The following is an 18183-nucleotide window of genomic DNA, read 5'->3' on the forward strand; positions in this document are numbered from 1 at the left end:
TAGTGAAAGGCAAGTTCCTAGCAGAATGCTCTGGACAAATTGAAAGTGGGCAAAGAGCGTCCTAAACCTAGTGTGTGAATGCTAAGATACCTGGACGGCCTGACCGCAGTGAAAACATTTTTTCTCTACACCATCTTTCCTGGCTCTGCCCTTCCAAGGCTGTCTTAACCCGGAAGACCATCCTGGCTTCTTGCTTGCTGGCTGCCTTTGTAAGCAGTGTGGAAGCGAGTCTTCTGTACCGTTGCATTTCTGCTGGTCTACCCCCGATTTATCCTCTCATTCCCATCCCTCTCTCTTGTCTGGACAGACTGCTAATCTGTTCAGAGGAAGAGGTTTTAGTTCAAAGCCAGAGGCCAGTCCAGGCTGTGACCTGGTCTGATCCAGTGGAAGCAAGGTTGCGTAGCTGGAAGAGTTTTGGCTCTAGGAATCCAGAAAGCTGAACCCTTACCTTAAGTCAAACGGCCACTGCACAGAACCAGGGCTCAGTTACTGAATGAGTGAGTGTGACTTGGCTTAAGTCATTTAACACTGAGCCTATCCTCCTCACTTGTAAAAATGCGAATATTATTCTTAGTAATAATCCAGATACCTGCACACTGTCTGTGAGACAGGCTGGTGGTGATGACCCATGAGAAGTTGCTTGAAGACACACCTGCACTGACACTCAGGAAGCTGATGCCAGCCTGGGCTGGTTCTAAGCCCCCACGTCTCCAGCAGGAAGAGACGTGGTTCTAAGCCCCCAATGTCTCCAGCAGGAAGAGACGTGGTTCTAAACCCCCATGTGTCTTCCTGCTGGAGACATGGGGGCTTAGAACCAGCCAAAGCTGGCATTAACTCCCAACTTTCTCTCTTTTCAGGGGTTGACTGGAAAATGACTGATGTGCAGATTGCTACCAAACTTCGAGGGTGAGTGTTTCCTGGGGACAGATTGCTCTCTGGGGGTCTTCTCAGGGTGTAAAATGTCCTAAGCCCTTCTGGTTCTCCATCCCTAAGGTGCTGGGCCTGGGGCCAAGTGGTCCCAGTCACACCCGTGGCCATGTGGTAACATCCTAGGGGCTACTGCCTCCACCCCTTATCTCCGGTCTATACTGATGCCACACATGGGGTTCCCTGCAGTCCGGGGCTCTCACATACTCCTCCCCTCTCGCTTGAGGATGGTTGCCAAGGTGCCGACGAGCAAGGGCCCTGTGATTAGAGTGCGGACCTCGAGTCTGCTCCAGTTGATGTTAAGAAGCTAAGCCTTTCTTACACCAGTTAAAGTCCTACATGATGGATTCCATGTGTCGTGGTGTAATGAGACCACAGTTTTAAAACTGAGGCTTTGGGCCAGGAATGGTGGCTCATGCCTATAATCCTAGCACTTTGGGAGCCTGAGGAGGGAGGATTTCTTGAGCCCGGGAGTTTGAGGTTTGAGACCAGCTTGGGCCATGTAGAGAGTCTCTACTAAAAAAAAAGGAAAAATGGAGGTTTTAGCTGCTGCCACGTGAGGTAGCACCCAAGGGAGACTCCCCATCGCCCTCAGATAGGATAGGATGTACTTTGGTCACGGCATCCTAATAATGGCAACCCGAGAGTCAGCCCCCCAAGGAGCTGTGTCTCTGGGTGGGACCCCCATTCAGCTCTTCCTGTCTGGCTGCAGATACCAGGGCCTCAAAGAAAGCTGCTTCCCTACCCTGCTGAACCGGTTCGCCTCCTCTCACCAGTGCAACGCCTACTGTGAGCTGCTGGGGCTAACACCCCTCAAGGGCCCTGAGGCAGCCCACCCCCAGGCCAAAGCCAAAGGCTCTAAGAGTCCGTCTGCTGGCAGGAAAGGCTCCCAGCTGAGTCCTCAGCCCCAGAAGAAAGGCCTCCCTAGTCCTCAGGGCACCCGGAAGAGTGCTCCAAGTGCCAAGACCGCCCCTCAAGCCTCAGAGGCGGTCACCGTGCAGTCGTTGGGACAGCCTCCCACTCAAGAGGAGGGCTCCAAGGCCCAGGGCATGCGGTAGCCTCAACAGGAGGCTGGGGGCCTCCACCCAGCAGCAGACCAACCAGGAAGCAGCTTAAACCGGATGGAGACTTTCCAAATACGGAACTAACTGGAGAAGGTGTGTGGAGGAGGCACCAAGTGGGGACCTCTCTGAGCAGCCTCTCGTGGATCGGCTCCTCATCAGATGGCTTTGGTGCGTGGCACATAGCCCACTGGCCTCTTCTGGTGCCACTGTCACCCAGGGTTCCCAGGCCTCAAGCAGGCCCCACCTCCAAGTGCCTGGCGGCCTAGGCCCTCCTTGAAGTTTACACTTTGCCACTGCTGGAGGCTCCCCTGAGTCCTCTGCATGAGTTCTGCACCCCAAGCCCTTGCCCCAGCCCAATCCGGCAGCAGATGTTATAATCTGAGTGAGGACATGCAGGCCAGCATTTACCCCCCTGCCTTTGCCTGGCCCTGATCTCGCCCCGTCCTCAGGGCTCCACACTTCCTCTGCTGGTCTGGCCTGGTGACTCTCAGGGTATCTTCTCCTTCCAGCTACTTTGGCTCATGGATCTCAGCTTATCCTGCAACTAACATGCCCTTGAGCCCAGATGGGGCTCAGGGCCCTTCCGCAGCCTGTCATGTCCTTGTGCAGTGGCCTTTGATGATGTGTGTTGATGCTCTTCCAGCTCCTTCACTCATCACCTGCTTCCCATGCTCCTTTGCACCCCCAGCCACATCCCTGGCTTGGGGCCCAGCTGCAGCCTGCTGCCTGCCCTTCGAGACTCTGCACGTGGCCCTTTGCTTGAGCGCTCCCCACCCCCTGCCCACCAATACCCAGGTGAGGAACAGACCCTCTGGCCTCTCACTCCACTTCAGTACTCTCTTCCCCGACTTCTCCCGGGCTCTTTGCTCATGAGGTGAGAGCTGGTGTAAGGGCTGTGTCAGCAGCTGTAGCCAGAGACAGGTGTTGACTCTCAGAGACCTTGTACTCCATACTGAAAGGAGGTGGAGTCAGTTAATTTCACATCCCCTCTCACCCAGGAATGGAGGGCTAGGTCTCTGCCCCATGGGACTACCCCTGGGTGTTCTAGGAGGGATGCAATCTATCCATGCACTTGGATTGAGGGATGTCTCTGTGCCTGGGAATTAGGGCCCCTGCCCCAACCATAGTTCTTGATCCTGGGGCCCCAGCTCTGGGCCCTCATGTATGGGCTCCCAAGGACCCAGTGGCCTGGGTCCTTCCAGAACATCCCTCCTGGAGGCCTGGGGCGGGGTAGGTCTGCAGCTAGCCCACTCCCCTTGGAATGCAATAAAGGCAGCATTGTGTGTCCTGCTTGCCCTCAACTGGTGTGGTTGGAGGGCTGAGGAGTCAGGGTCCCCCTCTCCCAGGCAGGCTCTCTGAGTGCATCCTGTAGTCCCGGGCCCACTAGAAAAATGAATCTGTGTTTTAGTTCCTGGACCGAAGTTCAGTTGTAGCTTTCTGTGGCCACAGAAAGACATTCTGTGCTTGCACAACTGAGCTGCTGGCTTGTGCCCCTTAGCAGGGTGTCTGGGCATTTACGCCTTTGGAATTGCTCTTCATTCAGAAGAGGAACACAAAGAAAGCCACCCAGGAAGGAAGCACAGAGCTGGGGGCTCTGGAAACTCCCTGTCTCTGGCTGCAGCAAGACCAGCCGGGGAGCCCACCAGTACCTGCCTCTCAGCTGCTTGCTGACCATTTTCTGCGTCTCAAGCTGCAGAGAAGCTCTTCATTCCCACCCCCACCCAGAACCTCCGCTTGCCTGACATTTCCCCTCCATGGTGACATCTCTGACTTCTCTACCTCCTCTGTGCTCAGGTGACTCCACATCTTCCTTCTGCCCCAGTGTGTCCCCACCTCTCCCAGCCTGCATATTCAGATTACTTTGGTGAACTGAGAGCTGGAGTACTGCCCATTCATTTATTCACTCGCCCACTCATTCAGCAGACATATACTGAGCACTGCTTTATGCCAGACCCTGGCTGGCAGCTGCTGGGAGGCAAAGATGTATGAGGCCATCTCAGGAGACACTACCTGTTACGATTCTTGAGTTTTGACCAACTGAAATGAACTAGGACCAACTTAAGCAAGGCGAAAGGGTTCATGGGAAGGATGCTGGGATAGCTCACAGAACCAAAAGAGTAGCCGAACAGTTGGCCTTGGGAAGGGTGGGGGCCAGGGCAGCTCCAAGCCTTGCCTCCCAGAGCTGCTGTGGTTGGCAGATCAACACCAGCTTGCCATCCGACCTCGTGGGTCTCCTTCCACTCAAGATTCAAATTCCAGGTGACATAATCTGGCCTGGAGCTCAGGGCTTCATAGAGTAGGAGGGAGGCAGTTTTCCAAAGGTCTTCTGACTCTTGCCGGAAGGATGGTGGAGTCGGAAGGGTGGACATGGTGGAAATGGTGGGTGCAGAAGGGTAGGCAGACCCTGAAGATGCGGCTAACACACGTGCCGTCCTTCCCATCTCACGTATCACAACTCTCCCACGTAAAACCACAGCCGCATTTCTCTCTGCCTAGGGAATTCAGGATCATAGCTAACTTTTAATTCCAGGGGTGAGACAGGGCTACTGTTCTCCAAAGTCCAGTGTCACTAGGGATAATCTCCCTCTTTCAGTTTTATCACAATTCCATTTTGAAATTCTACAACCTGTAGATTAACTGGTAAAATTAACCATATTCAACCAAAATCATCTAACCCAGCAAGGAAGGAAGAATGGGCAAAGTCTGCAGTCCATTTCTAGAACTGGTCATGAGAACTCACGCTTGTTTATGATTGCGCACTTTTGGCTTGATGGAGTGACCCAGACCTTCAGTTCTGAAGCTCCTTCGTGGTCCTACCTGTGGGACAGGCATTTACTATTGGACACAGCAGTCCCAGGACAAACTCCAGGGATCTCCCCCATGTCCATCTCTACTGCCCCCTTTTACGTAGCAGCAATCATATTTTCCCTTAATAAGGTTCATCATTCTAGATACTTCCATGACCTCTTTATAATGAGCCTGAAATGGCCCAGTGGCTGCCGCAGCTTCCAATTCAGTTGAATTGTTACTACGTCTTTGAGAATGTGTTCCTGGACTGGGGACTCAGCTCTCCACACCAGCCTGGTCCCAAATGTCAGGTACGAGAAAGGCATCGCATCGAGATCTAGCCGTAGCAAGGCCGCCTCCACACCGCGTCCTATCCCTGAAGGAGAAACCGAGCGCATGCTGCCTCCTGCAGGCCCGACCCAGCCTCTCGGGGTGTTGTTTCTGGTGCCATAGCTGAGTTTTCAGTAAACCATTTCACCACACTCTCAAGCCAGCTGCTGCTGGTCTTGGGCTCCTGAGAGGGTGAGTGAGTGCCTACACATCAACCCATAACGCTTCCTTTTGTTGGAAAGTGAATTCTCCGGTTGGGTGCGGGGTGTGAGAAGGCCACATGATGTCTATGGCATTTGATAATTCCATGGATATTGATGGCGGGAGAGGCATGGTGGGTAAGAAAAGCAAATCCAGATCCAGAACAAGGGCCCAAAGGGGCCAAGACAAATTGCTGCCCCTCTCAGAGCTGCGGGTGTAGACGGGGAAGTACTGTGGAGAGCGAGTGAGCAACCGACACGTGACCCGCTGGTGCCTTCACAGCCCTAGCCTGCAGCAACAGAGTCCACCTGATAACAGAGTGCACTGGCCCTGCCAGACTTTATGGCCAGGTGGGTCAGATAACACCACGGGCGGCAGCATGGCCACCAAGTGTGCCAGGGCCAAGCGTTTAGGCTCCCCCAGAGCCCAGTGGTGAGCCAGAGGGGCGTTTTGCACAAGGATAATGGTTACTTGTCAGCAAGAGCATCACTTGGCTCCAAATCCTGGGTTCCCCTATCGTATTTTCTTGTCAGGACTTATTACCGGTTACATATGGCTCCCCAGTGTGCCACAGACGGACGGATACCTCGTGCACCATTGACCAGGTCACGTGGCCTGATGGCAGAGCCGGCTGCACAAAAGACTTTCCCCGCTGGGATGCCTTCGTCTGCTCTAAGCCCACCCCAAAGCTGGCAGCCTTCTAGGTCAGTCGGTAAATGGGTTGGAACAAGATGCCTCAAAGTGGCATATATTGCCTGGGATTAGGTCTTAGTGGTGAGGGATTCAACATACAGTCATTTGTCCTAGGGAAATATTCTGACTCAAACAGATCCCTCAACCCCTAGAACTTTGTAGAAGGGGCAGGTCAGGCACGGTGGCTCACACCTGTAATCCCAGCAATTTGGGAGGCTGAAGCGGGTGGATGACAAGGTCAGGGGTTTGAGACCAGCCTGGCCAACATAGTGAAACCCCATCTCTACTAAAAATACAAAAATTAGCCGGGTGTGGTGGCACATGCCTGTAGTCATAGCTACTTGGGAGGCTGAGGCAGGAGAATCGCATGAACCTGGGAGGTGGAGGTTGTGGTGAGCCGAGATCACACCACTGCACTCCAGCCTGGGCAACAGAACAAGACTCTGTCTCAAAAAATACAAAAATAAATAATAGAAGGGGTAGATTTTAACATGATTCATCCCCCACTCTGATTCACATATGTTTGGTCAAGGCACCAGGCAACTGCCAATTTCCTGTTCCTTCTGTAGTCCCAGATGAATGGCTACAGATCCCTTCGCGGAAGGCTGCAAGGAAGCTTCACAACACGCCTCTAAGTGTTAAAATAGGTTTTTCTTTCAAAAACACATTTGACTTCCTCTCCATTTAAGGTCTGGAAATCAAGTGGGAGATCTTGACTTGACTTTGGCAGCTTGAGACGGGCCTGTTGGCCCAGAAGTCTTTAGTTAAGGTCATTACTAGGCCATATCCTAGGAGCGTCTGGCCTTTTTCATCCTGGGACCCAAGCTCCAGGTCTGGTTTCTGTGCCCTGTCCATTACGATGAGCACCCTGCTTTGTTCCTTCTGTCTATCTCTGCTGCTGAGATCAGGGAGCCCATGTTCACAGCAGCTCTTCCAACCAGCCTCCCAGGCCTAGAGAGGAAGATCAGCAGAGCCGCGTGAATGTATTTCTCATGGCAAGAACAGAGCCCATCTTCTGGGTCCCACCAGAGGGCAGTGAGGGGGGTCGATGGGCTGGGTGCATGCCAGGGACCCAATCAAGCATTTTTATCTAATGAAATCTTTGAATTCCTGCCTTTCTTGGATGTTTGGTCTTTTGATATAATTTAGCATGGGCCAACATTTGGTCCAGATTTGTATTATCCAAGCCCCCCTAAAATAATAACTGTATCTGGTGATTTGAGCTTTTACATAGAATGTAGAATCTCTGCTGAGTGCACGTATCAATAAAGACAACCTGAACCAAAATTATATCTTGGTCACACAGCCTTTAAAAGGTCCACCACAGCCTGGGCAACACAGGGAGACCCCGTCTCTACAAAATAAAAGAAAAATTAACCAGGCATCAGGGTTCATGCCTGCAGTCTCAGCTTTTTATGGGGCTGAGGTGGGAGGATTGTTTGGGCCCACGAGACTGAGGCTGCAGTGAGCTGAGATCATGCCACTGCACTCCAGCCTGGGTGACAGAGGGATACCATTTTTTGTCTCAAAAAACAAACCATTTATTTGTTGACAATATATTTGCCAGTTCATGCAGTTTCTTCAGAATATCACTCGCCTCTTTCCTGATCTGATTTAGCTTCTCATCCCCTGGCACATGCTGAGTGTGGATTCTGGTTGCTGGCATAACGTGGTGTGGGGCAGGAGGGCAACTTTGCTTTCTTCTGCAAGAGAGAGGTGCGCCTTTCCCGGCAGTGGAGGTTGGAAGGAAATATTTCTGGAGGGTTATCCTTTTTATGTCCTTTGAATACTCCCAGATATCATTAATCCAGCTGACAGGATGCTACCTTGTTCTGAAACTGAATGAGGTTATGAATTCAATCGGTGGTGAATCTAGCACTTTTGCAGAATCAGACTCTGGGTTAGTTTTTAAGCAAGCTCAGTGGCTTCAAGCCATAGGGGAATTTCTACCCAGTAATAAAAAGGTAGGGGTTTCATTCCATGCCTTGAGGAGGGAGGATTTTAATGATCAGCCTCTAACTTTCGTTTGTTTGTTTTTCTGGTTTTTTGTTTTGTTTTGTTTTTGTTTTTTTGAGATGGAGTCTTGCTCTGTCGCCAGGCTGGAGTGCAGTGGCACGATCTCAGCTCACTGCAACCTCTGCCTCCTGGGTTCAAGTGATTCCCCTGCCTCAGCCTCCTGAGTAGCCAGGACTACAGACACCCACCACCACACCCGGCTTTTTTTTTTTTTTTTTTTTTTAGTAGAGACGGGGTTTCACCATGTTGGCCAGGATGTTCTCGATCTCCTGATCTCATAATCGCCCGCCTTAGCCTCCCAAAGTGCTGGGATTACAGGCGTGAGCCACCGTGCCCGGCCCCTCCAGCTGTGTGTGTGTGCGTGTATGACAGGGTGTCGCCCAGGCTAGAGTGCAGTGGGACACTTGGCTCACTGGAACCTCTGCCTACTGGTTTAAGTAATTCTCACGCCTCAGCCTCTGAGCACCTGGGACTACAGGCATGCACCACTGTGCTCTGCTAAATGTTTTTGTGTTTTTAGTGGAGACAGGGCTTTGCCATGTTGGCCAGGCTGGTCTCAAACTCCTGGCCTGAAGTGATCCGCCTGCCTCAGCCTCCCGAGGTCCCGGGATTACGGTTGTGAGCCACTGCACCAGGCCCATCCTCTAGCTTTAAAAAGTATCCAGTGATGTAGAAAGGCTGCTACCTTCCCATCCCTGAATAGAAACAGGAGTTTCAGTGCTCTTCACTCTATCTCACCTCCATAACCAATTCCAAAACCCCTCTTGTTTTCTGGAAAAGGAGAGAGTCCATGTCCTTTACCATCTTCCCTATGAATGTCACCCTCCGTTACAGTTCTCTGACTGCCAGCAATAAACTGGCTCTGACTTAAGTAAGAACAAAAGGATGCCAGGGTAACCCACTGGTCTGAAAGAAGAATTGAATGACAAGCTTAGGGGACAATGGTAACCAGGGCAGCTCTGAGGACTTTGGCCTGAGGAACTTGCTGACCATCACCCTAAGTGCACCCTTCTGCCTTTGGTTACTGTGTGCCTCCACTCAAGAAAGGCAATCCGATTGGCCTGGCTTGAGTCACATGTATCCTTGAGGCCTGGGACAGCAGGACTACTGTGAGAAAGTGGCGATTTCTGCCCACCCCAACCACACCAAAAAAAAACCCAAAAAACAAATTTCACCAAAAAACCGGAGGTGGGTGGTAATGTTACTGGAAGAATTGTTAGTACGGAATACAAAGTAAGAGAGTCCTAGCTCATTCTGACCCCAGAGAGCAGCCACTGGAAATGGGAAAGATGGCTCTCAGCACAAGGGTTAGTGCCATGGAGAGGCCTTGATGAGTGGCACTAAATTGGTAAACTTATCCCAGGGCAGGGTCTGGGTTTCAGTTTTGTAACTTGATACTCCCCATACCCCTGAGCTGATCACTCGGGGAGGCTATCTCATTCTGGTTAAATTTACAGTAAAATGGAACTCACACATGAAAAACTCACCTTGCTAATTTTCAATGAGAGGATCGCTTGAGCCCAGGAGTGAGACCCTGTCTCTATTTAACAAATTAAATTTGGCCAGTCATGGTGGCTCACGCCTGTAATCCCAGCACTGTGGGAGGCTGAGGCAGGTGGATCACTTGAGGTCAGGAGTTTGAGACCAGCCTGGCCAACATGGTGAAACCCCGTCTCTACTAAAAATACAAAAATTAGCTGGGCATGGTGGTGCGTTTCTGTAGTCCCAGCTACTCGGGAGCCTGAGGCAGGAGAATCACTTGAACTCAGAAGGCAGAGGTTGTAATGAACCGAGATCGTGCCATTGCACTCGATCTGGGTGACAGAGTGAGACTCTGTCTCAAAAAAAAAAAAAAATTTTTTTTTTAATTAATTTTTTTTTCAATGAGTAATTTGATCACCCAGTAGCCTGGACACTGTGTTTACCTGATAGTCAGTTCTCCTCTTCTTCTGAAGGGAATGGTTCAAGAAAATCCAAATTCGCAGATTTGGTGAACTTAGGACAACTCAGACAAGCCTCGGTTCAAATCCCGCTTTGCTGGCTGTGTGACATAGAGCTTGTTGCTTAACCTCTCTGAACCAAGGTACCTCCTTTTTTTTTTTTTTACAATAGTTTTTTTCTAATATCTATAGATTGCCTATTGTATATGCTGTGTTCATAAGAGTGAACAAAACAGACATAGATTCCTCCCTCATGGAGCTCACAGTCTAGTGGGGGAACACACCAGAAATGTATACATGTATAATTAATGGCAAATACGTAAGCATGAAGGGCTGTGAAACAGAATAGGAGAAAATACCGGCCAGGGATAGGACCTCATCTGATGGGCTTAGGAGCCTCTCTCAGGCTTGACAGGTTTTTTTTTGTTGAGAAGGAGTTTCACTCTTGTTGCCCAGGCTGGAGTGCAGTGGTGCGATCTCCGCTCACCGCAACCTCTGCCTCCCGGATTCAAGTGATTCTCCTACCTCAGCCTCTCAAGTAGCTGAGATTACAGGCATGTACCACCACGCCCAGCTAATTTTTGTATTTTTAGTAGAGACAGGGTTTCACCATGTTGGCCAGACTGGTCTTGAACTCCTGACCTCAAGTGATCCACCTGCCTTGGCCTCCCAAAGTGCTGGGATTACAGGCATGAGCCACCGCACCTGGCCTCGACATTTGATCTGAGATGGGAAGGATGTGGTGAGAGGAAGTGGAAGGAGAAAAGCATGCCAGGTGGAGGAAATGACTAGTGCGAGAGCTCCCGGCCCAGCTGCGAGAGGCACAGAATGGAAGCTCATACCTGGGGAATAAGACCTAGCACAAGATGAGGCTCAGAGGCAGGGCCAAGTCATGGAAGGATATTTGCAAAAATCCTAAGAGCAATGTGTATCAGCCAGGATCAGCTACAACTGGAAATCACAGAGCCCTGAATGACAGTGATCTTAAATAAGACGAAGTTATTTCTTCCTCGGGATGAAGTCTGTAGGCATCCCAACACTTCGGGAGGCTGAGGCAGGTGGATCACCTGAGGACAGGAGTTTGAGACCAGCCTGGCCAACATGGCGAAACCACATCTCTACAAAAAATATAAAAATTAGCCCAGGCTGGAGTGCAGTGGGAATCCACAGGGGATCCATACCTGATCTACCTAGGGCTGGCATGGCAGCTCCAGGATGTCCCTGAAACTGAGGCTCCTCCAGCTCTCTGCTCTGCCGTGCCAGCCCATGCAGGAGTAATAATTGATCCCAACAGCAGCATTGTGAGGAGAAGAAGTGAGAATAGTACTATAACCGTCAACATCAGAGAGCTAAAGCTTTGTTATACAGAGAGTCAATAGATAATGTCTAAAGTTGAAAATAAAAGGCCAGGCACAATGGCCCATGCCTGTAATCCCAGCACCTCGGGAGGTTGAGGCAGGAGGATCACTTCAGCCCAGGGGTTTGAGGCCCCTTCTGGACAACATAGTGAAACACGTCTTTACAAAAAATAAATTAGCCAGGTGTGGTGGCGTGTGACTGTAGTCCCAGGTACTCGGGAGGCTGAGGCAGGAGGATCACTTGAGCCCAGGAGATTGAGGCTGCAGTGAGCCATAGTCACGCCACTACGCTCCAGCCTGGGCAACAGTAAGTGAATAGATAGCTAGATAGGCAGATAGATAGATAGATAGATAGATAGATAGATAGATAAAAATAGTACCTATATTGATATTTTAAAATCTGTCATCTATGTATCTATTATCTATTTTATTTATAGAGGTTGGTACCAGAAGTGAAAAATGACTTGTCTGTAATTGGGTGGGATCTGGGGGGCAACGGGGTTGGCCTCTGGCTCCCCAGCCCTGTCTAGTGGTGACCTTCCATTCAACTTCTTTTGCTGGTCCCTTATTTGGACCTTTCTTGAAGTGGGCAGGCCAACAGAGCGACTCCAACTTCTGCTTCAGGAGCTGCCTGAGCGGGTTGGGTCCCACTCGACCGAGGCAAATCCGAGCTGCGTTAAGTTTCAGTGCGATGCGAGGTGCCTGGAATTCAGTGGGTTGGCAGCGTCTCTTCAGGAGGCTCTTGGTGTTCGGGCTGGAGCTACCTCTGGACAGGAGGCGCCCCCTACTGACACCCGGAGGCCGTGAGCCTCATTCCCATGAGGCCCCGTCTATCTCAGAACTGACGGGGTTCAGAGATGGCCCTTCCTATTATTTCCAAAGGGCCTCAAGGACGCACCACACACGAGGGTGAAGGACCCTCGCCCTGGAACTTGGGACACATACCTGGATGGTGGAGTTTCAAAAGGACATGACCACGTGGATTTCTGGGCTGAGGTAGTGTCCAGTCAGCCACTCTGGCCATTGGCCTTTTTTGTTTGTTTGTTTTTTGAGATGGAGTCTCGCTCTGTCCCCCAGGCTGGAGTGCAGTGGCACGATCTCAGCTCACTGCAACCTCCGCCTCCAGGGTTCAAGCGATTCTCCTGCCTCAGCCTCCCGAGTAGCTGGGATTACAGGCGCCCACCACCACGCCTGGCTAATTACTGTATGTTTAGTAGAGACAGGGTTTCACCATGTTGGTCAAGCTGCTCTCAAACTCCTGCCTCAAGTGATCCACTTGCCTCAACCTCCCACAGTGCGGGGATGACAGGCGTGAGCCGCTGTGCCTGGCATGGCCACTGGCTTTTGAGTGGTTGATGTAGTGCACACAGGCTCAGCATGGCACACGTTCCCGTGGAGTCAGCACTAAGCTGCCTTGGTTCCACCAAACCCCAGATAAAGATTCTCATTGGAACAAAGCTGCGGAGAAAGCCAGGGTCCTCCCTGAGACCCACCCCTTCAAGGCAGGCAGAATGCCTGTTGGGGAGACGCCCTGCCTGGTCATGGGCCGTGCCTGCGATGGTCCACAGGCGCCTGCACCCTGCTTCCAGCCAACAGAAGCAACCGGTTCTCAACTGGAGTGGATGCTGCTGGTGCCCTGCCCAGATGCCCTTCCCCTCAGGGAACCCATCCCCCAGGCACTGTTAGTTGGTAGCAACTCACAGCTCCCCGTTCTCTGCAGCTTGCTGGGGTAGCTCAGAGAATAAGAATCAACTGCTCCAAGAACACACATTCTGAAGCATTGTCCTGAGCCAAATGGAAACCACCTCCCCTGGGAGGAAATCCCCACTTCCACTCTGACGCCATGCCCCCATCCTTGGCCCACGACTGGCACTGCCTCAAAAGGCTGTCCTTGCTTCACCTCAAAGTGGGACTAACTCCACGGGAGAGTCTGGGCTCTGGGGTGTCCCTGTGGGATCAGATTAAAGCCAGACCGCACTGCTGCTGCTTCCCCTGGCCCTATCCCACCTCCCTTATCTCCTCCCAAGAACACTCCCACAATAAATCCCTTGAACAGAATCCTCATCTCGGCTAAGGAATCTGCATAAGATCCTTCAGGCATCCTGCTGTATTGGCTCTCGCTGACAGAGAAATTTCACTGGGACTTTTCTTTCTTTCTTTTTTTTTTTGGACAGGATCTTGCTGTATTGCCCAGGCTAGAATGCAGTGGTGTTATCATGGCTCACTGCAGCTTTGAACTCCTGAGCTCAAGCAATTCTCCCATCTTTGCCTCCAGAGTCACCAGGACCACAGGCGTGTGCTACTGTGCTGGCGGCTCATCTTTTCTTTCTTTCTTTTTTTTTTTTTGGAGACAGAGTCTTGTTCTGTTGCCCAGGCTGCAGTGCAGTGGCGCGATCTCGGTTCACTGTAACCTCCGCCTCCTGGGCTCAAGCAATTCTTACGCCTCAGCCTCCCGAGTAGCTGGGTGGGTATAGGCCCACCATGCGCGGCTACGTTTTACATTTTCAGTAGAGATAGCTGGTCTCGAACTCCGGACCTTAAGTGATCTGCCCACCTCAGCCTCTCAAAGTGCTTGGGATTACAGGCGTGAGCCACCGCTTGGTGGCTCATCTTTTCTATCATGGCCAAACGTATATCCTTGGAGCAGTTGGATTCTTATTCAGGATATGGGGCCGACTGCCCAGTAAATCAGCCCTTGCAGAATTCACACTACGTCTTACCCAGCAAGTCATTCAGAGACATGGTATCACTGATGGCACAGAGTCTGACCAGAGAACACAATCCACAGCAGTAGAGTCCAGGTGTGGGTGCAGAATCCATCCTGCCTCCCATGCAGCCGGTGAGACGGTCACACGGGGCGGGCACGTCAAGGGCCAGCTCAGATCTTCCAAATACCAGCACGCAGTGCGGTGGCCCCTGGCTTTGCCTCAGGCTGGCCAACTTCTCAAGAGTTGCTCCCTTTCTGGTACTGGCTCCCGTCACACTCCTCCAGGGAGGACAGGTAGGGGAAATGGTGGCCGGTGCCTACCTCACTGGCTTATTGTGAGGGATCGTTGAGATAGGGCAGGTTAGGCTCTTATCATAGATCCTGGCGTCTGCCAAGCTCTTAAGTGTGCCAGCTGGAACCATTGTTGTCACCGTCTCCTGGAACTTCAGGATCCATCTCAGGGCCCCTCACACACTGCTGTCCCCTCCAACCCTGGAGCGGTGCCTCTCCATTTCCTGAGGGTGGGGTGGCTAACAAAGGTCTCTCGCCACGCCCCTGCGTACTGCCTTTCCAGCTCGCATCCCTGTGGGGACCCTCACTGCCCTGGGGATGGACACTGGCGGGAACCAACAGGAAACGCTACAGCTGAGCCTCCCAGCGCATGAGCTGGCCAGTATTGAGCTTCTGTGACGGCCGCAGAACTGAGGGAACTGGACACAGGCCTTGGAACCAGGAAACTTGCTTCTACAGGCGTAGTGAAATGGAAAGGAGTGTTTCCAAGTGAGTCACGGTATCTGATTGGCAGGCCCATCTAGGAAGAACAGAGGGAACCAGTGAGAGTAGAGTGAGAGACGCAGCCACGCCTTTGACTCCGTGGCCGGACACTATCAGTGGAATTCCACCTGGGGGGTGGGGGCGAGATATGCTTGGAAAGTTTCAATGTCTGAACGCGAGATGTGACGTTCACAGGTGTCCGTCTTTGTTCTGCCTAACCATTGTATTTAGTTTGTGGCATCCCTCCTGTCAGCACCTTCCGTGGGTACACTGCTGGTCTTTGGTAGATTCATTTTCCTGGCTCCTCCCAGGAGGCCTTAAGTCCTCTTCATGACTACTCCTGTAAAAATATCTGACTTCACCCGAAGGCTCAGTGAGGGCCATATCAGACCATTTCTCTGACAGGGGTAGAAGGTGGAACAATCAAGAAATCATTTTTGCCTGTATAGTGAACCAGCTTATCCACTGTGACCTGGCCAATAAGGCGATGGAGACCCAAATTCGTAGTCCCCACAGCCCCTGCCAATGGCTGGAGGAAAACGGTGTACTTTAGAAGATGGTCAGGTGCAGTGGCTCACACCTGTGATCCCAGCACTTTGGGAGGCCGATGAGTTAATTACGAGATCAGGAGTTTGAGACCAGCCTGGCCAACATGGTGAAACCCTGTCTCTACTAAAAATACAAAAATTAGCCAGGTGTGGTGGCATGCACCTATAGTCCCAGCTACTCAGGAGGCTGAGGCAGAGAATCTTGAACCCAGGAGGTAGAGGTTGCAGTGAGCCGAGATCACGCCACTGCACTCCAGCCTGGGTGATGGAGCAAGGCTTCATGTCAAAACAAACAACCAAACAAAAAAAACCCACGAAGATATAGCCTTTAATATAAAACTATGGTAGACAAGGACATCATCTCTGAACCCAACAGCATAACGTGAATTAAGACCTCCCTTGGTTTGCAGAACATCTTGATCTGGATCAAGCTGAAAAGGAACTATCTCAATCTCTCACTACATGAAAAGCTGATATGAGGCTGGGCACAGTGGCTTACGCCTGTAATCCCAGCACTTTGGGAGACAGAGGCAGGAGGTCACTCAAGACCTGGGCAGCATGGTAAGACCCTGTCTCTACAAAATAAGTAAATAAATAAATATCAGAACCAGGATGAAATTTTTTTAAAAAGAAAAAAAATTAGCCATTGTCGTGGTGCACACAGGTAGTCCCAGCTAGCTACTCTGGAGGCTGAGGTGGGAGGATTGCTGGGAGGTCGAGGCTGTAGTGAGCTGAGATTGCACCACTGCACACCAGCCAGGGAGACAGAGTGAGACCCTGTCTCCAAAATAAATAAATAAATAAATTTAAAAAGCTCATACGAGCTGGCAAAGCAAGAGGAATAGAAGGTAAACAACAGGCCGGACCTGGTGGCTCACGCCTGTAATCCCAGCACTTTGGGAGGCCGAGGCTGGTGGATCACGAGGTCCAGTGATCGAGACCATCCTGGCTAACACGGTGAAACCCCGTCTCTACTAAAAATATAAAAAATTAGCTGGGCGTGGTGGTACACACCTTTAGTCCCAGCTACTCAGGAGGCTGAGCCAAGGGAATTGCTTAAACCCAGGAGATGGAGGTTGCAGTGAGCTGAGATGGCACCACTGTACTCCAGCCTGGCGACAGAGCAAGACTCGGTCTCAAAAAAGAGAAGAAAGAAGGTAAACAACAAGGGACATACACTTTAGAAGGACAACCAATTAAATATTAAAGATTTGGAAACAGTGATCTCTGAACTGCTTGGGTAAAATTCGCCCTGCCTGGGGCCTTGAGCTCTTGCAGGTGGGAGCAGGCATCCTAATTCTACCAGGCCTCTTGTTGCTGAGATAGATGAGCCCCGGACTCAGCCTGTCATTTTGTATTGGATAATGATCATGTGTGCCTAGATGTTCCCAGTGAGTAGAGGGGGTCAAGGGGGAAACTATATTGGAGACACTTGGATAGTCGTGCCAAGCAGGCTGGGGTTTCCAGGCTTTGGGGTGCTGGAATGCTCTCTTCCCCTGGGAGCAGCTGGACAGCTCTGTAGTTGCCAGGAGAGCACCGTGCTCTAACACTTGGATCAGTCTGTTCCCACAGGAAATCTAGAATAGTTGCAAGTAAAGAGTTTCAAAGCACAAGGTATTTCTTCAGTCTTTGTATTTAGCTCTATGCCATCAATTTTTTTGTTTCTTGTTTTGGAAACAGGGTCTTACTTCTGTCGCCCAGGCTGGAGGGCAGTGGCGTGATCATGGCTCACTGCAGCCTTGACTTCCCAGGCTTAAATGATCCTCCCACCTTAGCCTCCCGAGTGGCTGGGATTACAGGTGCACGCCACCACACCTGGCTCATTTTTTCTATTTTTTGGGGAGACGGGGTCTCCCTATGTTGCCCGGGCTGGTCTTGAATTCCTGGGTGCAAGTGATCTACCCGCCTTGGCCTCGCAAAGTGCTAGGATTATTGCTACTATCAACTGTTTCTACCATTGACTACAGGAAGTCCATTTTTCAATGACAAATACAGAAGAAAAAGTTGTATGGATGCCCTTTCTGCCAATCATCCCAGGTTTAGGAGAGAAGAAGGATGAGATCACGTTCAGGGAAATTGACGAGGAATGAGCCTCTTTATTTGTCTAGTGCTTAGATATTCGAATCAATGCAATGAGAGACCTTGCCTGTGAAAAGCCAAGAAATGAGTGTGGCCAGAATCGTGAGAAAAAAATAGAATGCCGGCCGGGCGCGGTGGCTCACGCCTGTAATCCCAGCACTTTGGGAGACCGAGGTGGGCGGATCACCTGAGGTCGGGAGTTTGAGACCAGCCTGACTAACATGGTGAAATCCTGTCTCTACCAAAAAATACAAAATTAGCTGGGTGTGATGATACATGCCCGTAATCCCAGCTACTCGGAAGGCTGAGGCAGGAGAATCGCTTGAACCAGGAGGCGGAGGTCGCGGTGAGCCGAGATCACGCCATTGCATTCCAACCTGGGCAATGAGTGAAACTCCACCTCAAAAATAAAATAAATAAAATAAAATAACCTATTATGTGAGAACCTGGCAAGAAGGGATTCTCGCCAACTCTTTGACCAATAATCCTCCTAAAACAGGAGGTGGCCTGCAGAAGAACTAAAACCAGAAAAGTTTTAGTTCTGAGCTCTGCGGGATTTCGAGGGAAATTATCTATGCATATATATGCCGTCCTCTCCCCACTCCGCCCTGGCCCGGCTCAGCCCTGGTCTCACTGATCGGGTCCCAGTGGGCGTGCTGGGCCTCAGAGACTGTCTCAGGAAACAGGCCACCCAGGAGCCCAAGGACGTGCTGAGGTCCCACAGCTGGATGGGCACAGCCGGGACACCTGAGGTCCTCC

At 51.2% G+C, this 18183-nt stretch overlaps 1 protein-coding gene across 1 annotated transcript in view; it reads left to right on the forward strand.

Annotated features, from left to right (window-relative positions):
• The window catches only part of ALPK3 (alpha kinase 3), a 58284-nt gene extending 50992 nt beyond the window's left edge, over positions 1 to 7292 (forward strand). Inside the window, exons 13-14 of the mRNA XM_064366193.1 lie at positions 858 to 906; positions 1640 to 7292. Of these exons, the coding sequence (XP_064222263.1) occupies positions 858 to 906; positions 1640 to 1985 (395 nt within the window). The 3' untranslated portion in view covers positions 1986 to 7292. The remainder of the gene's footprint in view (positions 1 to 857; positions 907 to 1639) is intronic.
• Positions 7293 to 18183: the final 10891 nt, after the last annotated feature.

The sequence above is a fragment of the Aotus nancymaae genome, unplaced genomic scaffold, assembly GCF_030222135.1.
Source record: "Aotus nancymaae isolate 86718 unplaced genomic scaffold, 86718_ANA_hifiasm-v0.15.2.pri h1tg000064l_0, whole genome shotgun sequence".
NCBI classification, from domain to species: Eukaryota; Metazoa; Chordata; class Mammalia; order Primates; family Aotidae; genus Aotus; species Aotus nancymaae.